Genomic DNA, 23,174 nt, shown 5'->3' on the forward strand with positions numbered 1-23,174 from the left:
CTGGAAAACCAGACTCTTGACTACCTAATTCAACATCACTTCCATTTCTGAGAAAGACCTGTGGGTGGACCTCAATTATAGCTTCAATTCTCAAGGAGCTTGAGACAACAACAACAGCATTCATTACACCTATCACCAAATATTGGTACCTACTTGTCTTGCACTGAGAGAAGAATTGCCCTTTATTCTTAACAAGCAGGCAACAGGATCAAAGAGATCAGATTATTCAGGTGAAATAACAAAGACAAATACATATGAGATAAACCTGTGCAGTTACTTTCTGGTAGCTTGCCATGTATTTTCCTCTCCTTCTTATCTCAAACTTCAGAAAAGCCCGGACTCTGTTTCGTTCATCCCATTACTTAGCACATTAACAGTTGCTCACTTTGCAATTCTTGATTGAATGGATACAGGCTAGTGTTTTTACTTGACAGTGAAGATTAATGAGTTAATACATATAAAGAGCTTAGTATAGTGTCTGATACTAAGCACATAATTATTTTAAAATGAGGTAAGATTTAGAACAGAGACTAGAAGAGTCTTTTTAGACGTTTGCCTTCAACTGACCTTGGAAAAATAAGGAAAAGTAGGCTGGCAATGAGGCTAGGAGTATAGAAAAGTTCTACAGGCCAAGGTATGCTAAAACAAATTAATTCCAAATGACATGTATTATTTTATACAAAGAATGATGCTTATTTTAAGTCCACAGTTATAAGATTAAAGGGGTATAATCAAAGCTTGTTCAATAAATTGAAAGTACCTTCAGATTTTAGTAGGCCCTGGTAGGCACAATATATTATTTGCTATACTGAATCCATCCTATTTAACTGTGATAATACTACACCAATAGAAAAATATGTTAAGACAAATTTAAAACATACATATTTTAACTTTATTACATCATTATTTAAAGCTTGATTTTGTAAAACATAAAAAAATTCTTAAGAGTTCTATATCACGGGAATTTAAACAGTGGCAATATACACAGCTTTGTAGGTTCAAGTTATATAAATTAAAATCAAATAATTGGAAATGTTTTCAATATGGAAAATATACAAATGAAATAAATGGCAAAAGTATCCAATAGGAACAATATTTCATTACTTACAGATTATCATTAGATAATTTCAGGATCTAAATAAAGACTGTGAATATTGAGACTTCTTTTGTTGTATTTTATATTGCAGTATCTCTGTAACCTATATTCTGAGTCAAGGTACTTGACCAAAGGCATTTAGCTTTATAGCAATAGTTTTCCATCTACAGTTACCACCTTCAAAGGAATTGACATAACAGTGCTGATGTAATCTGCAAGTTCCCTTTTGAACAATGTGCAATAATTTATGTCAACCCTGTATAAAGTCATACAGGTACCAAAAAATGGAACAATTATGCACAGTTCAATAGAAGTTTTCCCCACCTAAAAATTAACCAACGAAACAAAATGTATCAACTATAGTTGACTTGGTTTCAGGAAAACCACATCTGAGAATTACAAGTACCATCACTGTCCTTATCTCATCCTCAGTCATTGACAGGAATTTTGTAGGCCACCATGCTATTTACTTTGTGGATTGTAGTAGTGAATGAACGAAGACGGACTTCCTCAGAATTGGTAATAAACTGTGGTCCCGACTCTTCCCATTTTTCAGGAACAACCAAATCTTTGTCTGTATAAATCAGTAGATCAAATGAACCTAAATTGGGGATAAGATCATTAAAGTACAATTATTTTTTCAAAACCACAACTGCCCTTCCTGTCTCTTTCACATTTGAACCACCTATAGTGTCAGAAAAGCTAGGTTAGTTTGATCTCTTTACCTAACTGCTTTTCCTCAGTGGAAATTTTAGTACAAAACATACTGTACTCCTTTTAGTTTATTTTATGAAAAACTCGATTTTCTTTTCTTTAAAGAGAAAAACCACTAAAAATATTTGCAGGAAGTGTATCATTAATCATGAGACAGAATGAATCTAAGCCACAGAAAAGATAACAACTTGGTACTGTGATTGCCATATCCCAGTACCCAGAATGGCATATGACATATTGAAGGTATTCAGAATATATCTGATGAATGAAGGAGTAACTCAGAAAAGACACAATTACAGCTATAAGTCTTAATTATAAACACAGAAATATGTAGAAAATAAAAATAAATTACATCAAAATATTCAAGAGTGACTACTGTAAAATACTTTCATTCCTTTCCTTTTTAGCACTTCTAAATAAAATGCAAATAGCATTACTTTAGCTTTACAACATTTTTCTAATTCACGTAACATGACATTGATAATTAAGAAAAAATTTAATAAAAGCGTTAATTCTTAAAGTAGTAGCTTAGTCTTTTCCACAACAAATTTAAGCCAATGTGAAGTTGTAGCATACTTACAAGAAACTTCCAGCAGTGGCAGAAATGTCACCGTAGCTGTGATCTGTCTGATCACTGAACGGATTTCATCTTGTATAGCTTTCTGAGACTTTTCTCTGGGTGCACTATCAAAGAAACCAAATTAATTAATTCATTTTAACTTTTAATAAGTAATTTAAAACACTGGTAAAATTATTTATCTGATTAAGTGCTTTCAAAATCAAATAAGTAATGCATTCAAAATGAGTTTTTTAACATGAATATAAATATATGTCCTTAAGAAACATAGTAGGCACAATATGTATCTCTATTGTTTCATTTACCCTTCCAATGATTTTTTAGGGTTGATCTTAGTATCAGGTCATTAAATAACAGATGACTAGAAAAGCTGCCAAGTGCTTCAAGTCAAGAAAACTTCAGCATGTCTTAAAGATAAGAAGTAGTATTTAAAATACTTAATCAGTATAATCATTTGGCATTTTTAGTAATGCCTAAATGTCTAATATCCTATTGCCTCAAGTATGTTAATTATGTATGGAGTTATTTTTATAATTAAACATTTTCTAAAATAGACCAAAGACGACTTCAGGAGCAAACTTCATTACATTATGAGAGACAGTTTACAGGTAAGCATGCCTAGGACAAGGCTAGAAATTAGCATATAATGATGGGCATGTCCCATCCAGAGGATCTAAAAATTTCAGTTTAAGAAATGTCTAAGGAAGTTTGTAGCATTAAATGAAATAGAGTAAGATGGGGAAAAGTTTAGGATAATAATTCATGGTTAAAAGTACCTTTCAAAATTCATGAAGTGGCCCACCTAGGATAGATACCATGTGTAGCTGTATGTATAGCACCATAAATAACTGAAGTTTGAAATTTATGGATTTAGCCTATGGGCAATTATGCTAAAACTCCATGATAGCCATAATTCTTTTGTGAGCTCAATCCTTCTCCACAGGAGATTAAAGATCAAATCTAATATACTTAGAAACAAACGACCTTACATGAAACTAGTTCAATATAATTAGAACTCATTTAGTAAAAGAAAACAGTTTTGGAAAGAATCTATTAAAGTGGAAGCAATTTATTTCATACTTACCTGTCATCTTTCGCAGTCTTGTCACACTCAATATCAAACTGCCACCTTTCAAGGACCTCACCACTTTCAATATTTGAGATGACTACCACCAGTTTCTGAACTGAACACTTGTATAACCAATCTGCAATACATAACAAGGCATCTTTTTTGGTTCACTGCATTACAAAACAACTCTCTTCCCAGGTCTCACTTTCTACCCTCAGCAAATTCCTACCACTAGGTATTTTGGAACTCTGCCAACTTGTACTGAAAACCTGTCCCACAATAACCTAGCTCTGGTTTTCGAATTCTCAATACTTATACCAGATGTATATTACTGAGTGCTGAAGACAGAGTAGTGAACATGCAGTACACCCTAATCCAAGGGAAGATGCAGGATACGGCTATTAATCTAACCATTGCACTAATAAATGTAAAAATTATTAATTGTGATAAATGTTATAAAGTACAGTATATGATGCAATGAGAGAATACAGGAAAATCTGACTCAGGGAGTTTTCACTTGACTTCAGCTCTACAAATAAATACCATTAAATATGCACAAGGATACAGAAAAGGGCACAGGTCTTAAATACTGAAAAGGGAAGAGCATCTGCCCCGATGATTGAAAGAACGGTAATCCAACTACAGGAAAGAAAGGGGCGAATGAACAAGTTCAGTTTGTGCAGGATACATATGGGTCAGGCCATGTAAGCCCATGTGGGCCAAATAAAAGAAGTAATACTTGAACCAGGAAAGTCATTACTGTATTTGAAGTATGCTGTGATGAAATTAAACTTGTATTTCAGAACTATCCTTCTGGCTGTGATGTGGAAAGTAGAGTGGAGGTAAAGAGAGGATCCAGAGACATTTATTAATTAGCAATTCAAGCAAGAGGAAACAAGGCTTACAGGATAAACTAGTAGAGATGGATCAGTAGATAGAATCAAGAGATTTCATGGTTAAAACTGTTAAGATTTACTGATTACTTATGAGAAAGGAAGGGGAAAGACTCAGGGATAGCTCCCAGCTTTCTGGTTTATAACATTAGTTGGATGGTTGATCCATTCATTGAGAAATAGACTGCAAACTGGAGAGGATGCTTAAGTTTTGTTTTTAAGATTTTAAGTAATCTCCACACCCGACATGGGTCTGGAACTTATAACCCCGATATCAAGAGCTGCATGCTCCACTGACTGAGCCAGCCAGAAGCCCCTTAAGGTTAGTTTTCAAGTATCACTGGGATAGCCATGTGAAGCTATCAAGGGAGCCACTAAATCTATGAGCACAATAGAACTGGGCTGGATGTATGCTTGTGAGTCAACTAAACAAAGGCTGTTGGTGAAGCTATGTACATGTCATAGATCATCTAGAGAGAGATTATAGTAAGAAAAGGGCCTCAGGACGAGGCCTGAATTAATCTTGGAAATTGGGATAGCATGCTCAGGAGTCTGCAGGTTTTTTTTTTAAGACATAAAAACAATTTTATAATATTTAGGGCTTGTGGGCCACCTAGGTCTCTGTTGCAGAGTCTTAAAAAAAAAAGAGCCCTTTAATAATCTGAAAACATTTTTAGTTTGCAGGCAGTACAAAAATAGGCCACTTGCTGGATATGGGCTGTCAGCTTTGCTTACCCTTTGACATATCAACTTTTTCTCAATTTAGCTCTGAAAAGGAGGAGATTGGGTAGCAACTTAAGGATTGGGATGCGTGGACATTTTTTTCTTTTAAAACTGAAGACAGATGAAACCAATGAAAATAACTCAAAACAAAGAAGTCAAAAATACCAGAGAACTGAAGTCCTTAAAAAGGCAAGAGGGATGGAGATTCAAATATACTGAACAATTTGCCTCTAAGAAGAGTAATTCCTTCATTTTAACTAAAATAAAAGGGCGAAATTGTAAAGGAAGGTCTGCATACACCTGAGGTGAAATATCCTCAGTGCAGTCTTTTTTTTTTTTTTTAAGATTTTATTTATTTGACACAGAGAGAGAGAGAGAGAGAGAGATATCAAAAGTAGGCAGAGAGGCAGGCAGAGAAAGAGGAAGAAGCAGACTCCCTGCTCAATCCCAGGACCCTGAGATCATGACTTGAGCCAAAGGCAGAGGCTTAACCCACTGAGCCACCCAGGTGCCCCTCAGTGCAGTCTTAAAGGAGACAACCCAAAAACCAGTAGCTTAGGTGGGGCTTGCCTCTCCATTAAATTACGATGACATAAGATTCTTAGTTGCTTACAGGTTTCAGGCTAAATAATCTAAGTACAGCTCTATGAATGAGTATGGGTGATTTAGCCCTGAAGATAATAAAAATACAATTAATCTAATTTTAAAAATAAAGTTCTTGATAACAAAAAAAGTATGTATGACTCACAAATTTAAAAAAAAAGAGAGATGACTACTCTAAGTGTTTTTTAGAACTAGTTTTGGAAGAGCAAATGGGGACCTAGAGAGAAATATTCTACAACATAGAAAAATTACAAGTGAGAATACTAAGTAGAGAAAAATATTGGGGGGGGGTAGGAATAGATCGAGAACAAGTACTGATTCAATTCAGTAACTTCTTGAGCTAAAGAAAAAACAATGAGTGTTCACATAGAAAAGGCTGACTGACTTCTAAGAAGGATTTAAAAAAAGACAAATGAAAATATGCAAAAAATAAGAAAACTCTATTAGGTGCTCTATTACTTAGTAGTTCTTTTTTTTTTTTTTTTTTTAAGTTTGGCTCCTAGGTTGGATCTACTTTTATTTTTCTTTATCTTAAAGTAACGATGGCTTTAAACTCTAGGCAGCTACAGAAAATATATCATGTTAAAAATATATGGTGGATTTTTCTCCAATAATGACCACCACCATAGTACGTAAAATTCGAACTTGGTTCTATCTGGCTACATGAACTGCAAAAATCATTTCTAAGGGAGTGGATGGAGACAGTTCTGTGAAGCCATATCAGATTCCTAACATCAAAATATTCAACCCACTCACAATGCAGTATGGGAAGGGTGGACTTTCTTTCAATTTATGTATTATCTGTTTCCTTCCCATTAAGAATCACTGTATTTGGGATTGTAGCGTTTTACACCTCTTTGTACAGAGCTGAAAAATGACCACCAAGATGCTAGAAAACAGTCCTAAAAGGCCTGCAAAACTCAAAATGGTTTTCAACAATTAAATACCTTTCAGTTGTTCCACCACATTATTTAGGTATTTTATGAGCTCAGGATCAGTTGTTACAAGCAAGGTGAGTCCATATTTCTGCACTCTAGTAAAGGTTTCAGATGGATATATGCCACGCTGATACAAAATGCTGTTGATGCCAAATGCTGAAAACAACAGGAATGTTAAAGAAAAGTCATTATCACATTGTAACTCTGGAAAATAAAATACTTTCAGATGTGGCTGCCGTTTCATTAATGGTATAAAACTGTAAATGCCTGTAAACTGTAAATAGTAGTAACATGTGTTTGGGGGCATCTTGTTGAAAGCACAGTAGGTAAAAGGTGGCATTAAACATCCTTAAAATCTTGCTTCTAAGTAAGAGAATATGATACCTACATTTCTGTGGCAATAAAAGAAAAACCTCTAAATGCATTTATCTACTGTCGAAGTAGTACTACAGCTCACTGTAATCCAAGTCCCAATTCAGATTATGCGGTTCGAGGGGGTCACAATAGGCTTCTGCATCTGAGTTAGCAACTAATTAACTGCTCCCTCCAATGCTCTCAGCAAGCTTTCCTCTTTTCCCCGCCTTTCTCCTCACAAGTCCTGCCAGAGTCTATCTGAAGGTACAAGTGGCCTAGTCCAAAACAGCGTTTCCTAAATCTAATCCATCACCTCCAATACCGGAATCAAAACGCGGCTGAGGGGTTGTCAAAAATATAAATGGGCCCCACCCGGCAGTACTCTGCCTTAAGTCGCGGAGGCCGGGGTTGGGGGCGGTGGTGGGAAGTGCGGAGGCTCTGCAGTTTAAAGCAACGCTGCAGGTGGAGGGGCTATGCCGCGAGGCAGGCCTCAGCAGCACCTAGGCCTCCTGCTCCACCATTAGCAACGCGTCCGGGGGCGGCGCCTGCATACGCTTCTTCCTAGATTCTCCCGCCACGCAGGAGGCGGAGGCAGACAGAGCTTAACGGGAGGCATCTCGGTGGCCCCCCTACCCCCCACCGCCCCCCCCCTCCTCCGTGGCAGAGCCACGGGCCTACCCGGCGGCCTGGTCTCAGTTCTCCCCGCCCTCCGGCCTGCGCGAGGAGAACTTACAGAAGAACTCAGCTACGATTTCGGCGCTCCCGCGCAGGGTGATGCCTTGCTCCCGGGAAAGCTGCAGCGCCATGGCCGGTCCTACAGACGAAGGAGTGAGCTTCCACCCGGCAGAGAGCGGCAGCAGAGATGTACACACCAATTCCCCGCCACTCGTTTCAAAAGTAACGACGCAGCGCGCCGTCCGGCCCTCCGCGCAGGCGCGACGAGCCTCTAGGCGCCGCCCCACGCGGCGGGTCCTGCAGGTCCTCTGTGCGCCTGACGGAGCAGGCCCCTCACGCAGGCGCAGTGGGTGGGCGTGTTCACGGCGTTCCCGGTCGTCCCGCTCCGGAGAGTCCTGGTTGAGCACTTAAGAGTTGTGGTCTGTAGACGACGCTGTGGGAAGGAGACGCGGAAACCTGACTTTAGTGGCCGCTCCGTAGGCGTGCGGAGTGAGCGACCAGGGAGCACAATTGGTTTGTTTCAAAGCTGTTTTCAAAGTGATACGAACTGTCCGTCAGCTGCATCTTAAGTGGCCTCAGTGATCCCTAGCCGGCGATTGAAACTTGCTAGATGCTTTGGGAGTCAGTCAAGAAGCCGCGTGCGCGGTAGCCAAGCCACCGCTTTAGAGGGCCTGATTACTGTATGGGAGCGCGGCTTTTCTTGAGAAATTGAGTTACGCTTAAAAGGACGAGCCGCAGCGCTTTTTTGTCCTGTGTCGGTCCTGGTCTCAGCCTTTTCCCCCACAGTCCCGCAGTGAGGCAGTCTGGAGCGGCAGGGGCTGCAAAGGGCAGTCAGACTTGTGCGGGGTGTACCCCGCGCACGCTGCACCCACAGAGGCCGATCAGGAATAAGTTCACCTCATACAAAAGACCCACGTATACTGAAGAGCTTTTCAGGGAATTTTGACTCTCAAACTCAATGACTTCATGTTAGGATGGGAAGTACTAAAGCGCACCATTAATGTTCACGTCAGTTGTGAAACAATTTTATTCTCAAAGCAGTTAGAAAAATTATTTGTAAAGTGACGTCTCAAACACTGTGTACCACACACATTATGCTATTTAGTTATATGAGAAACGCCTTCGTGTCTTATTTTTCTATTATTGCGTAACAAATTCCCACAAATTAATGGTTCAACACCCTTTTGTTATCTCAGCCGTGTAGATCAGGAGCTGTTATGATCCCGCTGAGTGATCTGCGTTAAGAGTCTCACAAGGGTGAAGTAAAGGTGTCTGCAAGTGGAATCTCATCTAAAATCTGGGGTTGTGTTCCAAGCCCGTTGGTTGCTGACAGGATTAATGTCCTTGTTTCTTGGACTGAGGTTCTCAGTTTGCTAGTTGTTGGCCGGAAGCAAATCTTGTGCCTTTGCCAGGTAGTTCTTCCACAGGCCTTCTCATACTTCCGGTCCCACGACTTCGTGGAGATCCCTTTTAAGGCTTCGTCTAATTAGGTTAGACCTTGTCAGATAATTTCCCCTTTGATGAATTTAATCTGGGAAGTGATACCTCATCATATTCACAGGTTCTGACCACACTCAAGCAGAGGAGATTATATAAAATGTGCTCCTTAGAGGCCATGGATTTTGTGGCCATCTTAGAATGCTGCTTATGACAGTGTTATGTATCCGATTTTGATCAGTTTGAAGAGTAAACCATAGGTAATAGGCCAAGAAACCCTAAAATATTCTCCTTACCTCCTTTAGTTTCTTGTACCTGTAAGTGTGTTTGAATCACCATCTTTTCACTCCTTCCACCAGGAACTTAAAGCCAGACTTCTGGCATCACACTGTTAGAGCATGATGCCCACCTTACTACAGATAAAAATTGTTCTCTTTCTGAGAATCTTTATAATACTCAGCACTTCAGTAAAGACTTCCTTCAGTTTCATGGTAATATAGTTTTTAAATTACCTGAAGATATAAATAATTATTAGTATAATTTTGGAGATTCTAGAGCTTAAAAGGCTTGCAGAATATATGTTTTCCATGTATAGAAGAAGTATTTATTACTTTCTTTGTGCTCTGTGAGGAAAAGTAAGAAACAATTAAGTTTAGAAGACCAGGTCTGTACTTTTTGAGTTTTGTTTACTAGTTTTGTTTTAATATGTATACTGAAAAAAAAAAAAAAAAAAAGAAAAATTAAAGTCTGCCTAACTCTTCGGCCCCCTCTCAGGTTACTTTCCTAATCTGTCAATTCCTTTAGTCACTTTTCCACCTCAGGGCTTTTCATAATGTGCTTTTTAATGCCTAGAATTTCTATTTCTATGTTCAAATTTCTATGTTTATACTTTTTTTTTCTTAAATGTAACTGTATTGACCTCTTACACTATAAAATCCTGCCCTTATGTATTCTCATAGCATCTCAGAGCACTATTTCAGAGCATTGTTTTTATTCTTACAATGAAAACAATGACATTATAGTAATTGTGCAATGATTTGTGTTATATCATTCCTGTTACTGTAGAGGATCCATGATGACAGTGGCTAGTCCAACAATATTTGTTGAATGAATGATCATTTGAATATTTGCCTGGGAAAATTTCATGGAAGAACCCAAGACATTTTTAAATTGGAGAGCAGGTTGGATGGATGGGTGAGGTCACATTTTGGAAGCTTTGATTATCCATTGGAATTAGGTTGGACATTCCAGGGATTTCTAGACTCTTAGAATTAATATAATTAAAGGGGTATTTTTTTCAAGTGTAAATTCAGTAGTGGTTGTAGAATGGACTGTGTATAGGTCAGTGGAGAGTGGTGGTCCTCAAACTTGAGAATGTGAAAGAATCACTTGGGTGTTTTGCTAAATGTAGATTCCTGACTTTTATTCTCCCTTCTCCAAATCTAATTCAGTCTAGTACCATAGCTGCTAGCCACAGGTGACTCTTAGGCACTTGAAATGTACTTGTCTGAACTGAGATATGCTACAAGTATAAAAATACCAGATTTCAAAAACTTAGTATAAAAAAAATGTAAAGTATCACAATGATATGTTTTTGAATTGATTACATATTGAAATGATATTTTCACATGTATTAGATTAATTTCACTTGTTTCATTTTAGTTTTTTTTAATCTGACTACAAGAACACTAAAATTACATGTGTGACTTGTGTGAGATTTCTGTTGGAAAGTGATGCTCTACTTAATGGGGTCTAAGAGATTACATATTTTAACCAGCATCTCAAATGATCCTTACACTACTTTTAGAAAAGCATTAGACCATAATGGATATTTTAGTAATGCTGGCCTAGGAGGTTGAGAGCCTGGACTAGATGGATGCCAAAGAGTTTGAATAAGAAGGAATATATATATATATTCTCTCTCTCTCTCTCTCTCTATATATATATAAACTCAATTCTTGCCTCAAAATTATATATATATATATATAAAATTATATATATATATATAATTTTGAGGCAAGAATTGAGTTGATGACTTGAGGGAGAAGAATGTACTGGTAGTACAGATAAATCCAAGGTGGCAAGCTTGCAATACAGGCTAGTGTTGGTAATATCTGTGGGGATGTTAGGAAGAACTGCCCAAACTCTGAGCCTATTTTATTTCTTATTTAGCACTTTACCACTTAAGATTCCAGAAGCTTTGGAGAGATGTCTATCCTATTAATTTTAATTCCTTGGTTTGACATTGACTTATCTAAATCATCTTATCTTTACAGAATTTTTTTAAAAAACTTGTTTTCAGCTACTTGAGTTTAGTTTATTTATAATTCAATGAAGTCTTTCTAATATTTGGGGAGGAAGGAGGAATATTTGGATAGTGAGAAGTATCAACATAAATTAAGACTTATTTCTGAAGAAAATTCAAGCAGACAGCATAACCAAACAAACTCATATCAATAAAAGAGATAACTATGAAAAAGTGTATCATGAGCAGGCCTATATTCAGTATTAGGATGCTAAAACCAGAAATGAAATTGCTGAAGCTAGAATCAAATAGAATTTTAGACTGAAAGTAACTTAATTAATGACTTAGTAGAACAATCTTATAACTGAGGAAACTGAGGTCCTGAGTGATACATGGTTAGTGTAAGATTCAATATCTAGATAGAAGATTCAGTAGTAGAATCTAGAGTTCCTGACTTAGACTCTTGTTAAATTTTATCAATTTGAGGACATGCTAATTAATGCTCTTGTTTTTAAAGGCTATTTTTAAAAAATAAGCTGATTTTAAATTAAAATTTTTAAATATTTATTTATTTATTTTAGAGAGCGAGCATGAGTGGGAAAGGCAGAGAGAGAGGGAGAGAGAATCTCAAGCAGACTGCCCTGAGCAAGGAGCACCCCATGGGGCTCGATCCCAGGATCCTGAGATCATGATCTGAGCCAAAACCAAGTGCTGGGGCGCCTAGGTGGCTCAGTGGGTTAAGCCTCTGCCTTCACCTCAGGTCATGATCCCAGGGTCCTGGGATCGAGCCCCGCATCGGGCTCTCTGTTCAGTGGGGAGCCTACTTTCCCCTTCTCTCTGCCTGCCTCTCTGCCTACTTGTGATTTCTCTCTCTCTCTGTTCAATAAATAAATAAATAAAATCTTAAAAAAAAAAAAACAAACACCAAGTGCTGGACCCTTAACCGACTAACCTACCTGGGTGCCCCAAGATTAAGGATTTTTATTCAATAACCTGTACACATAACTTATCAAGAAAACAAGTTACAATCCATAATGCATTTTATGTTATTACACAAACTGTTTCAACTGCCAGAAGATGGCACTGTTTACATGTAAAATAATACCTTTTAAACCTTAAATGTGTATCTGTTTCAATTTGTGCTTCAGTTCAAAGTAAAATTAAGGAAAAATGTATTTAGTGGCTTCTAAGTTATCTGTATATGTGAAATACATCAGAATGAAATATTAATCGTAATATAGAATTCATATCCTTCTTGTAAACACTTAGTATATGGATGCTCAGCATTTGTATTTACACTTAATTTGCATATTAAGTTTTTTTACATGGAAAAAGGAATCATTTTAGTTAATTGAATCGTTATTCTTACAGACTGATGAACGTTTTCCTTCAAATCACTAGGTATTACTTTATTTCTGAGGTCAACATCTTGACATAAAGCAGTTTGTTCTGAACCTGATAAAACAGAGGGATACTTTATGATATCTTCAATAAGAAATGCATTTATTAAATTTTGAAAAAAATTACTGTGCACATAGGTAATAAATAAATTAATTATTAATTATGTCAGTTTGGGGAATTTGCTTTTTTCTTTTTAAAAAAATATGTTGTCATAAAGACCTATTTTCCTCACATACTTCCCAGCTAAGGAGTTTCTTTGATTGTTGCCCCACATATTCAATAAGATAGCACGACAAATTTGAATCATGACATTTTATTAATAAGCAATGGCTTAGTAAAGTGAACAAATATAACCACATACTGGTATAATTTATAATTTTTAATTATCCAGTTGCATATTTAGGATGTTATAATCTTATCATTAGTAAAAATTAAGAACCAAATATTGAAAACATATGAACATATTAATAAATCCATAAGTTCTTATAATGAAAAATATGGGCTATTTCCTATCAGAAAGTATTACTGTGGTTTGTTATGATTTTGTTTTTATATTATAATTCTCTTATGATAATGGCATATAATCACTTAGAGGTCTATTCATGGTTCAGCCATGATTAGGTATCAAAGGTAAACTGGAAAGGTAGATGATAATCTTATTTATATTTAATCCCTAGAGACTGATGGAACGTGTGTGTGTGTGTGTGTGTGTGTGTGTGTGTCTGTGATATATATATATGAAGACTGGGTTCTGCAATCAGTTGGATTTGACAGCACAGTGTATTTTAAAATGTAATTGAACTTCAAAACAACTTAGAACATTTTCATGTATAGAAACTATCAACACAAAGCCTCTATGAAGAATTAAAAAGCCATGGTTGCTATTAAATTAATAAAAATAGATTTAATTTCTTAAATGATTTAATAATTATGTATTAAATTTGATCAAACATTTTATGCCTATCATATTTATAGTTTGTTGTTATTTTCTATATGTAGGGTTATTTTTATTTTTATTATTGCCCATATGTAAGTAAAGATGGATTAGTTCTGCTAAATCTGTCAACTACTAATTAGACTAAAATGTTATCTGAGTAAATAAAGTATTTTTTGAGGAGTTTTACAGACATAATAAAATAAAAAAACCTTAAATTTGGTCTTTCTCAAATTTTGTGAATACCAATTTATAAAATTCTTATGAGAAGAAAGAGCTTTGTGAGAACATGGAAAATCACTTTACTTTAAATTTATATTTTTCTGTTTACATAAACTTGGTTTTGTCAACTGGAACAATTTCTCTTATAAGCGTCCTTGTCTTTATAGTTCATTTGAACAATACAGTAGTCAAGCCATATTTATCAGGTTACAGATCAGTCATGCACATTAATTCTATTATTTCTGCTGGGATTTCCCACTTAAAAATAGAATATGGCAGTGTTTTTTATTCTTAAGTAATATACATAGTCTGTTTAATATCAACTGACAACAAAACGACCTACTAAACCCTAGAGTTTTTGGTTTGATGTTGGAGATTAAGTGGATTAAAAAAAAATGGTGTCTTTTTATTTTTGTTTAGTCTCAGTATAGTTGTAAATAAAGATGCTAACTTTTCACACCAAAATAGATGGCAATTATCTGTTGTAAGGTAGTCTTTTGGATAAACCAGAATATACCTTTTTAAGCCTGCGTTATATTCATATCAAAAGGAAATTTGAAATTTCATTAATTTGTGTATCTCTAAGAATATTCTTGCAAACCCTTGTCTGAGAAACAACAGGCTGGAACATTTAGATATTCAAAATGTATTCACAGAATTTTGATATTCTTAAAATTGAGGTGTGGTTATGAGTTTGTATAACTGAGAGTTATTAATGAGATAGGTTCCATTTTGGTTTTGGAATTTTACATTAAGATTCTTATTAAATTTGAGTTATCTTTAATTTCTATTGACTTAATAAGAAATTATAATGTTTAACTCCTAAAGGCAGCCAAATATACTATTGCAACATGGTTTAGACATCTTAGGGACTTATGTGCTGCTATCCCTTGGATAGCTGCCTGCCTTATGAAAAAGGTCAGGAGTGTGGAAAGGGCAGGCCATTACTTAACGCCCCAGTTATGCCTGAAACTTGAAGGAGGGTTATTTGAAGGACTCTGGAAATGTGTATATCCCTTTCTCTTTTCTTTCTCAAACATCTTGTTTAAAATAGTGTATCCCATTAGTAACAGAAAAAAATGATGAATATACACCAATGTAGGTTTATTTATCTCTAAATTATAAACATTTCCAGACTATTAGGTACATGTAGTATATACTGTACTTTATATTTATATATATTTAAAATATATATTTATGTATGTCAATTATTATATTTTATATATGTTATATTTAAACATAATAAATATATATATTTAAACATACACAAGTTAGAAATTAAAGAACGATGAGATAAATGTTTCTTTTAAAAATGATTCTTTTTGGAGCTCCTGGGTGGCCCAATCCGTTAAGCGTCCAACTCTTTCAGCTCAGGTCATGATCTCAGGGTTGTGAGATCGAGTTTCTACCTCTGGTTCTGAGCTCAGCATGGAGTCTACTCCAGATTCTCTCTCCCCCTCTGGCCTACTCTTTTCCTTTCCCTACTCAGGCTCTCTCTCTTTCTCTATAAAATAAATAAATAAAATCTTTAAAAATGATTCTTGTTATATCACTAGAAAATAATTTATGTTTATGTTCACTAAAGGTATTAATAACTGCATTAAAATTTATGCCATTTATATGCCTCATTTTTTTTAAAAAAGGCTTAATTATTTGTAAAGAATGATTTAAAAGTCTGATGCTAAGTTCAGTTTATTTTGATACTTGTTAGTTTTTTGGTTTGTTTTTGTATTTTTTTGTTTTTGGCCTTTTGACCATCAAAGCTAAAAAAGATACATCACAAAGATATGAAGGTACAAATGGAAGATGTTCATTATTGACTTATTTTTTATTTTTGTCTGTATTTTTACAATTTTAACAAATGGATCTAAAAACAAAGATTTAAGCAGTTTTGACCCATTTATTAAAGATATGAAAACACATCTTTCTATTAATTTGAAACTAATTGCTTCCACCTTTTAATTGCCTTTGGAACTAATTTGTAATTTAGAAAAATTATAAATGGACTAGAAAAATCTGTTTCCAAGTTTTTCGATTGTACAGAGGAAGTTTTTTTTTTTTTTTTTTTTTTAATAATCGATACAAACATGCTCTCTCAGCAGCATGGCTGTCTTTTGAAAACCATTTGCTCATTCATTTAAAAAAGTACCTTTTCCTTTGAAAGAACATACTGAGTGTTAATTTTTCTGAAATTCTTGTTAGATAGCATAGTACTGAGTGTTACCTACGTGGAGAAAAGGTGAGTAAATTTGAAACAGTTGACCTTTATTTCCTCAAGTTACCAACAGTGACCTGTAACTTTCTGATATGTAGACTGTGCGAGGGTGCAGGTGTCAATGCATTTGTTACATTTTAGTACAGTATATTTTCTTAGATTAAAAAATAACAAGAGTAGATATTCTAACAGTTCTTCTTATACCCCCAAGGTACTGTTTTGTGAATATATTCCACATTGGAAATTTAGTTAAAAGTATGTTTACAGAAGCCCTATTGACTGAAGGATAAGGCACCCTGAGCTGGGGATAGTATGGTTCCCTGCTTGCCCCCTCTCTCAGGTAGACATGGAATAGACAGATGTAACTTGGATGACTATCTTGCCTGTGTGGAAATGTCATTCTCAATGCCAGCTTCTGCCAGACCAATCCTGTGAGGAAAATACATTATTGTTATTGGGAAAGGGTGCCCGAGACTTTTGAACACCGTTCATTTTTCACTTAAATCTACCAAAGGCAAAGGCGGTTTAAGAATAAAAACCCTCTTAGGAGTTTCAACAAATTCTTATGTGGTAAAATTCCACTTGGATCACATGAATAACTTTACTACTGGTAGCATAGAGGTGGAAGGTCATGGCACTGTCTAGCAAGCAGCAGTCTCCAGCCCATCTACCAGAAGCTGCATTCATAGGCACACGTGTAAGAAAAGGGTGTCATCCTCGCCTGTTCTAGAGAAACGTTTTAGAGGCGAGATATCCAGACAATGTAAGAACTCCAAAGGGACTTTTCCTCCCTCATCTGTAAAATGGAGGCAACGATAGTACTTGTCACATCAAATTTTTGTGAGGATTACAGGAGATAAGACAACTGAAACTTTGGTTTATTGTTAATATATTATTCTTGTTATTGTTATATTCTTGTTATTATTAATTATTGTTATTATTAATTAGATAGCTTTTCTCCCACTTTCCCAAGCACCTTTCCTGAGTCTAATACATGTGTAGTCAAGGATAACTAGAGGAGTCCTCAGGTAACACAACTTAAGGAAAAAGGTGAGAACAGACCCTCTCTTACCACTACACCCAACAAGATACAATTTTAATAGCTAGCATTTATTGAGCACTTCTTTCCTGCCAGACACTCTTCCAAGTACTTTACGGGAATCTACTTATTTAATCCTTTCACAAGCACACAAGTTAGGTAGTTACCTGTAGTTAGAAAACTTATAGAGCAGGGTGGGTGGAGGGGGCGGACAAAATTAACTTATAGAGGGAAGTTGAATAATTTATCCAAGATCACCCAACTCCAAGAACTGAAGTGAACTCTAAGCAATCCAGATGGTAGCAGGATGTGAATCCCGAAAATGTGGAAGGTTTGGCTATATTGTAGATAATCTATCATGAGATGATGCATAGTGGGTCCTTCTGTCCTGTCCCTCCCTCCATTCTTGATGTGAAATATTAAGTGAAGGGAGGAACAACCTTCCATTTCTCAACGGAGGAGGAGGCAAGTTAGGGAAGAGGGGAGGAAAAAGATAGGTAGACAAGAAAAAAGGGTTGGAGAGATTCTGGGGGCAGCCACTGTGGGGAACGGGAAGAGAATTCAACCAAGGAGAAATAATAGCACAGAACATTGTTCCCCGACAGATGTTTACTGAGTAATATTTATCTCATGATGTGGAGCTGAATGGATGCAAGAGGGGGGAAAACCCAGCCTCTCTTTTCCAGGCGGATCTAGCTGGGGAGTGAATACACCAAAATACATAAAAAGAAGGCATAGGATAACAACCAAGTGAATATACGCAATAAATGCAAAATGAATTCAAAGAATTCATTTGGGAATGTGTCATGAAGGAAATAATAGTACTTGAAGGGTGTTCAGAACTTCAGCAGACAAAGATGGGTGGCTGTCAGGGAAGGTTAAATTGAAAACATTAAGTCTGGTGTGGGTCATAAAGAAAAAGTAAGACAATAACCTTTTTGGATGTAGACATATAGGAAGGACATTATAGGTACAGAACTTAACATCAACAGAACAAAAGTATGAAAGCACCAAACCAGCTCACTTTTACCCAGGACATAGTCTTCATGTAATAAGATCACATTTGTGTCCTTTTTCTAGAGAGCCTTGTGTGGCAGGCTGAAAAGTTGGGACTTTTCCCAGGAGACATGAGAAAGCCATTGGAAGTTTTGGAACTTGGGAAGAATATAATTATAGCGATGTTTTAGTAACATAATGGTAGCTGATGTGAAATACAGACTGGAAAGCTATGTAACAGTCCAGGCAAGAAGCACTCAAGGCTGTTCTTTCACTGTTTAAAGTGCAGCGCGTGCTATAATCATCAGCAGAATCCTTCCTTTTGCTTCATTCTCATAGATTCATCAGTTTCCCCACTTTTCTCCTTATCTTTGGTGTCTTTGATTTCTGGGTCTTTATTTCCTCCAAAATTTCACTCTTCTTCTTAGCTCCTACGCTTTCCTCTTGGCCTTGTTTAGTTTGTCTTCCCCTGTTCTATGTGTGTCAGCCGTTCTGCTCTGATCTGACATGATGCAGAGAGTAGGCCTGCACATTTCAGCCTCACCACAGAAGACTCCAATCAACCGAGGGCCAGACTCACTCCGTTCCTCACGTCATGCCATATCCCACAATATTTGCTTAGCTGTAATGATTCCTAATGTTTGATGTCATTTTATTATTTAAATTCAGTAAAGTATTTCTGCCTTTTTCCCCCATGAGATTATGACTAACAGAGGACCATGTTAAACTTAGTGTGGTTGTATTTTTTTTTTAAAGATTTTATTTATTTACTTGATAGAGAGAAATCACAAGTAGACGGAGGGGCAGGCAGAGAGAGAGAGAGGGAAGCAGGCTCCCTGCTGAGCAGAGAGCCCAATACGGGACTCGACCCCAGGACCCTGAGATCATGACCCGAGCCGAAGGCAGCAGCGGCTTAACCCACTGAGCCACCCAGGCGCCCAGGAGTGTGGTTGTATTTGTGAGGAGAAGATAAGGATAGTAGTTCTAGTAACCCTATACGTTTCTTATTGTTTTATTAGGTTTTCACGTAATTTTATCCAAATTTGAAAGTCTTTAAAACTAAAGTCAGAAAGTCATATACATTAACTTGATCTTGATACTCTCCTTAAAATGCTAAAATATTGCCACTGTTTTCTATCTGGATACATCGTTTTTCTATTTAATAAGCTACCAGTTTCTACTTTCTCTTACAGTGACTTAGTATTCAAAACATAATGAACATTTAAGTATAGAGGTGAAAATAAATAGAAAAATGAATGAAAACGAATAGAAAAGTCTTGAATCTGAAATATGGATATATCTACATACATACACAATATGTTCCTAAGCCATTTGAATCCATAACCTTCCTTTAAAAGCATTATTACAGTGGTTTCTAAGTATCTCAAAATTATTTTTAAATTAAAGCTTTAGGAAAGTAGAAGTGCACTTGGAGTCCAAAAGAAGTTTGCTCTTTTATGGTCTTTTTTTTTTTTTCTTTACAAACCTTGCCATCCATAGTAATTCTGAGTAATTAATGCTTAGAGCAAATTTACCAAAGGCAATAAGAAAGCATCAAGTACATAAGAGTGACTTTTTAATTATGAGATATTTTATGAATGATTCAGTCCTACACTTCTAGCAGACTTCCACATGAAACCTTTTTTCTTCCTTTTTTCTTCAGTGAAAGAGGAAAATCAAACTTGGTTTTCTCTTGAAAGCCAAGAAAGAGCTCAAGAAAGGGTAAAAAATGGATAGCAAGAAGTTCTTTATTGTGGAAAATTAATCCATTTTGAAGTTCAATGGGAATGGGCGATGTTTGAATTTTGTATAGAAAATTTATCTAACTTCGTAATTAACTTGATTATTGGATTTACTATGTAAACAAAGTATAATGTTCCTTAAAGCTTATAAATAACTACTTTTTCTAACCATAAAAGATTAAGTGAAAACAAAGGGAGTGAACAAAAATGGGAGGGGGTCACAGATCTGTATCTGCATGGAGGAAGAGGGCAGTACTTTTGGGGGAGTGCAATTTACATGAGCATCTGGGTCTTTTGTCATGTTTTGGATGGATGACCTGAGTCTGATATATTGGTGAATAGCATTAACAAAGGTCTGGTTGTCAAAGGCTAGAAAGAAAAATGCAATTAGCCACAGCAATGAGGTGATGTCTGTGTTTGGGGGAAAAAACCGACACCTAACTGGCAATAGAAAACACTGAAATGATAACATCAGTAAAAGGCCAGATTTTGTGTGGTGTGTGTGTGTGTGTGTGTGTGTGTGTGTGTGTGTTATCTATTATATACTGATCTTACTCAGTAGGATATGACAAAAATGTCATTTTTTGGTACTGTTTGGTTTATGTGATGAAAGGGAATGTGTACCTGTTATCAAAGAAGTGACATGAACTCAATGCATTTTTAACTCATAAACACTAATTTCACCCACCTGACATTCTCAATACTGTTTGTTTCTATTGAAGAAAATTAGAAATAAATAAAAGTGCACTTGGAGTCCAAAAGAAGTTTGCTCTTTTATGGTCTTTTTTTTTTTTTTTTTTTCTTTACAAACCTTGCCATCCATAGTAGAGAAGCATATCTAATCTCCCAATTAGGTCAGGCCCCAGGATAATCAATCTCTTTAACAGCAGATGCCTTGTTTTAGCAAATGAATGCTTGGTTTCAAAAGCAGTTTTGTGTTGAGAGAGGAGTGCAGTTGGCATGGGTGATTAGAACTCTTTTAAACCCTATAAAAAGCTTCTGTAGATTGTTTTATGCCCACACTTTGTGAATTGAAGTAAATGCTGTATATCTCCATCTTAAAATGAACATGGTGGGGACTTTATACAGCCTGTGAGAACATCTACATGCATATAAATGGAATTATTTGAAGTCCAACAATTTTATGGCCATTTGAATTAAACTGTGATTTTGACAACATCTAAAACTAGTGAATATGCTTTTAGTAAATGTTCTTTGTATAATTTAAATATGCTCCTTAACGAGCATAACTTTATTAGGTTAACAGTTTTTAAACTGAAAATACAATGTCAAATTAACATGATTCTTATATTTATTGTTTGGCCTACATTTACATTAGCCTATAAATGCCTTTCTTCACGTCTGATGCCTTTTCAGTTCATAGTCACAACATGTGTAAATGAGCGGTGTGCAAGCCAACTTTGAAATCAAGAAAAAAATCATTTAACATTAAAGTTTATAAACTGTGTATTAAGCCAAAACTATAGTTTGACTGTATTTTGCTCAAACAACTCATTTAATCTAAGACTGAAATAGTGTGACATACTTTTCATTGTGGTCTAACAAAAAAAAAAAAAATCTCTAGGACTTCAGTAAATTATTTTAGATAATATTGTCCAAAATCTGATGGCTGGAACTCATCAGTAATGCCTGAATGTGCCACACAAAATAATTCAGAAGGCTGCAGGAGTATTTGTTTCCTTTATTAGGAGAGCAGTCACATAATTAGAAGCATTAAGTTGAAACTTTTGTAAGTTAGTTAAGAAAAAAAAAGCATTCACTTGCATATTTAGAATGTTCTCATTTCAACTTTATTGTATAATAGTCAGTTCTACCAATTTTTCTCCCCTCTTAAAAATTGTTTCAATCATGCCTAATCTGTAGAAAGCTAATATTTTCCATAGTGAAGGTGGATAAGACATCTGAGGAAAAATTAAAAGCAGATGGTCTTCAATTTAAGAAACATTTGATACTAATTACTTCTTACCTTTCATTTGACTTAAATGTCGGTGAGTGTATAGGGTTACATTACTTTTTAAAGTAAGTTTTAAGGCTACATTTGGTAGATAAGGTAGAGATCCAGTGAGATGAGATTTTAAAAATGCAGGCATTCTTAATAATACCAAATACCGAAATAGAACTGTGACAATTCACTTGTGCTCATTCTAAGTTATAATAGCATTTTAATATGATTAGTGAAATGGTTTCTGTGCATTAAGATCCCTAAGGTTTTTAACTGGAAAACAGTTTAATGTCCAATGTATTATTCAGCTATATTTAAAAAAACTTTTTTTAAAGATTTTATTTACTTATTTTCAGAGAAAGAGAGAGAGAGGAGAGAGAGCGAAAAGGAATTTTCAGGGGGAGAGGGAGAAACAGGCTCCCCGCTGAGCCAGAAGCCCGACATGGGGGCGTAAATCACAGGATCCTGGGATCATGACCTGAACTGAGAGCAGATGCCTTATTGGCTGAGCCACCCGGCATCCGAGCTCAGCTATATTTTAGATTTAGAACTTTATTTTATTGCTGTAACATGTAAGACAGTTTACATTTGATTTAGTGGAATTAACACTTAGCTTTACATGATAGATTTCGTACTCAGATCCCAGTGATTTTCAGAATCCAGAGATTTCCAGACTAAAAATTTTCTTTTCTTTTTTTTTTTTTAAAGATTTTATTTATTTATTTGACAGACAGAGATCACAAGTAGGCAGAGAGGCAGGCGGGTGGGGGGTGGGGAGCAGGCTCCCTGCTGAGCAGAGATCCCGATGTGGGGCTCAATCCCAGAACCCCGGGATCATGACCCGAGCCGAAGGCAGAGGCTTTAACCCACTGAGCCACCCAGGCACCCCCAGACTAAAAATTTTCTGATCACAGAGCTCTTGTACCTAATTGTATACATGGATTATTTCTCCTTAGACACGCACACATATTCACATGCATACACAAACACTATAATATGAAAAAAAAAGTCTGAAAGAAAACATTCCAAAATATTAACACTATCTTTGGGTGACAGATAAATTTGGGGGTGTTTATAGAATCGGCTTGCATTTTTAATTTTTTTTAATAATTAGGAAGAATTATAGCTATTTTCAGTTTCAAATAACAGACACATTATAATCCCAGCATAGGTAGTGTATAGTTTGACAAGGGTTTTCTCCTGTTCTGTGAAATCTCTGTAACCTGTTCTTGTCTTAGCACTCTCACTTTGGCCCTAGTGTTGAAGTAAACCACTCCGTGAAAGTTACAGTTTAATCCTACATTGGAAGAAGTATGTTGTATTTAAAGCATCCCAGGA

The 23,174-nt window shown here is 35.9% G+C and overlaps 1 protein-coding gene across 1 annotated transcript; it reads right to left on the bottom strand.

Annotated features, from left to right (window-relative positions):
* Nucleotides 1-869: 869 nt before the first annotated feature.
* MAD2L1 (mitotic arrest deficient 2 like 1) lies at nucleotides 870-7,916 on the bottom strand. Its single transcript, XM_032333305.1, has 5 exons — nucleotides 7,701-7,916; nucleotides 6,623-6,769; nucleotides 3,472-3,592; nucleotides 2,391-2,494; nucleotides 870-1,697 (listed from the first exon to the last, which is right to left on the bottom strand). Exons 1-5 carry the CDS (start codon nucleotides 7,771-7,773, stop codon nucleotides 1,525-1,527), a joined length of 618 nt encoding a protein of 205 aa, XP_032189196.1. The 5' UTR covers nucleotides 7,774-7,916; the 3' UTR covers nucleotides 870-1,524.
* Nucleotides 7,917-23,174: the final 15,258 nt, after the last annotated feature.

The sequence above is a fragment of the Mustela erminea genome, chromosome 2, assembly GCF_009829155.1.
Source record: "Mustela erminea isolate mMusErm1 chromosome 2, mMusErm1.Pri, whole genome shotgun sequence".
In the NCBI taxonomy this organism is placed as follows: Eukaryota; Metazoa; Chordata; class Mammalia; order Carnivora; family Mustelidae; genus Mustela; species Mustela erminea.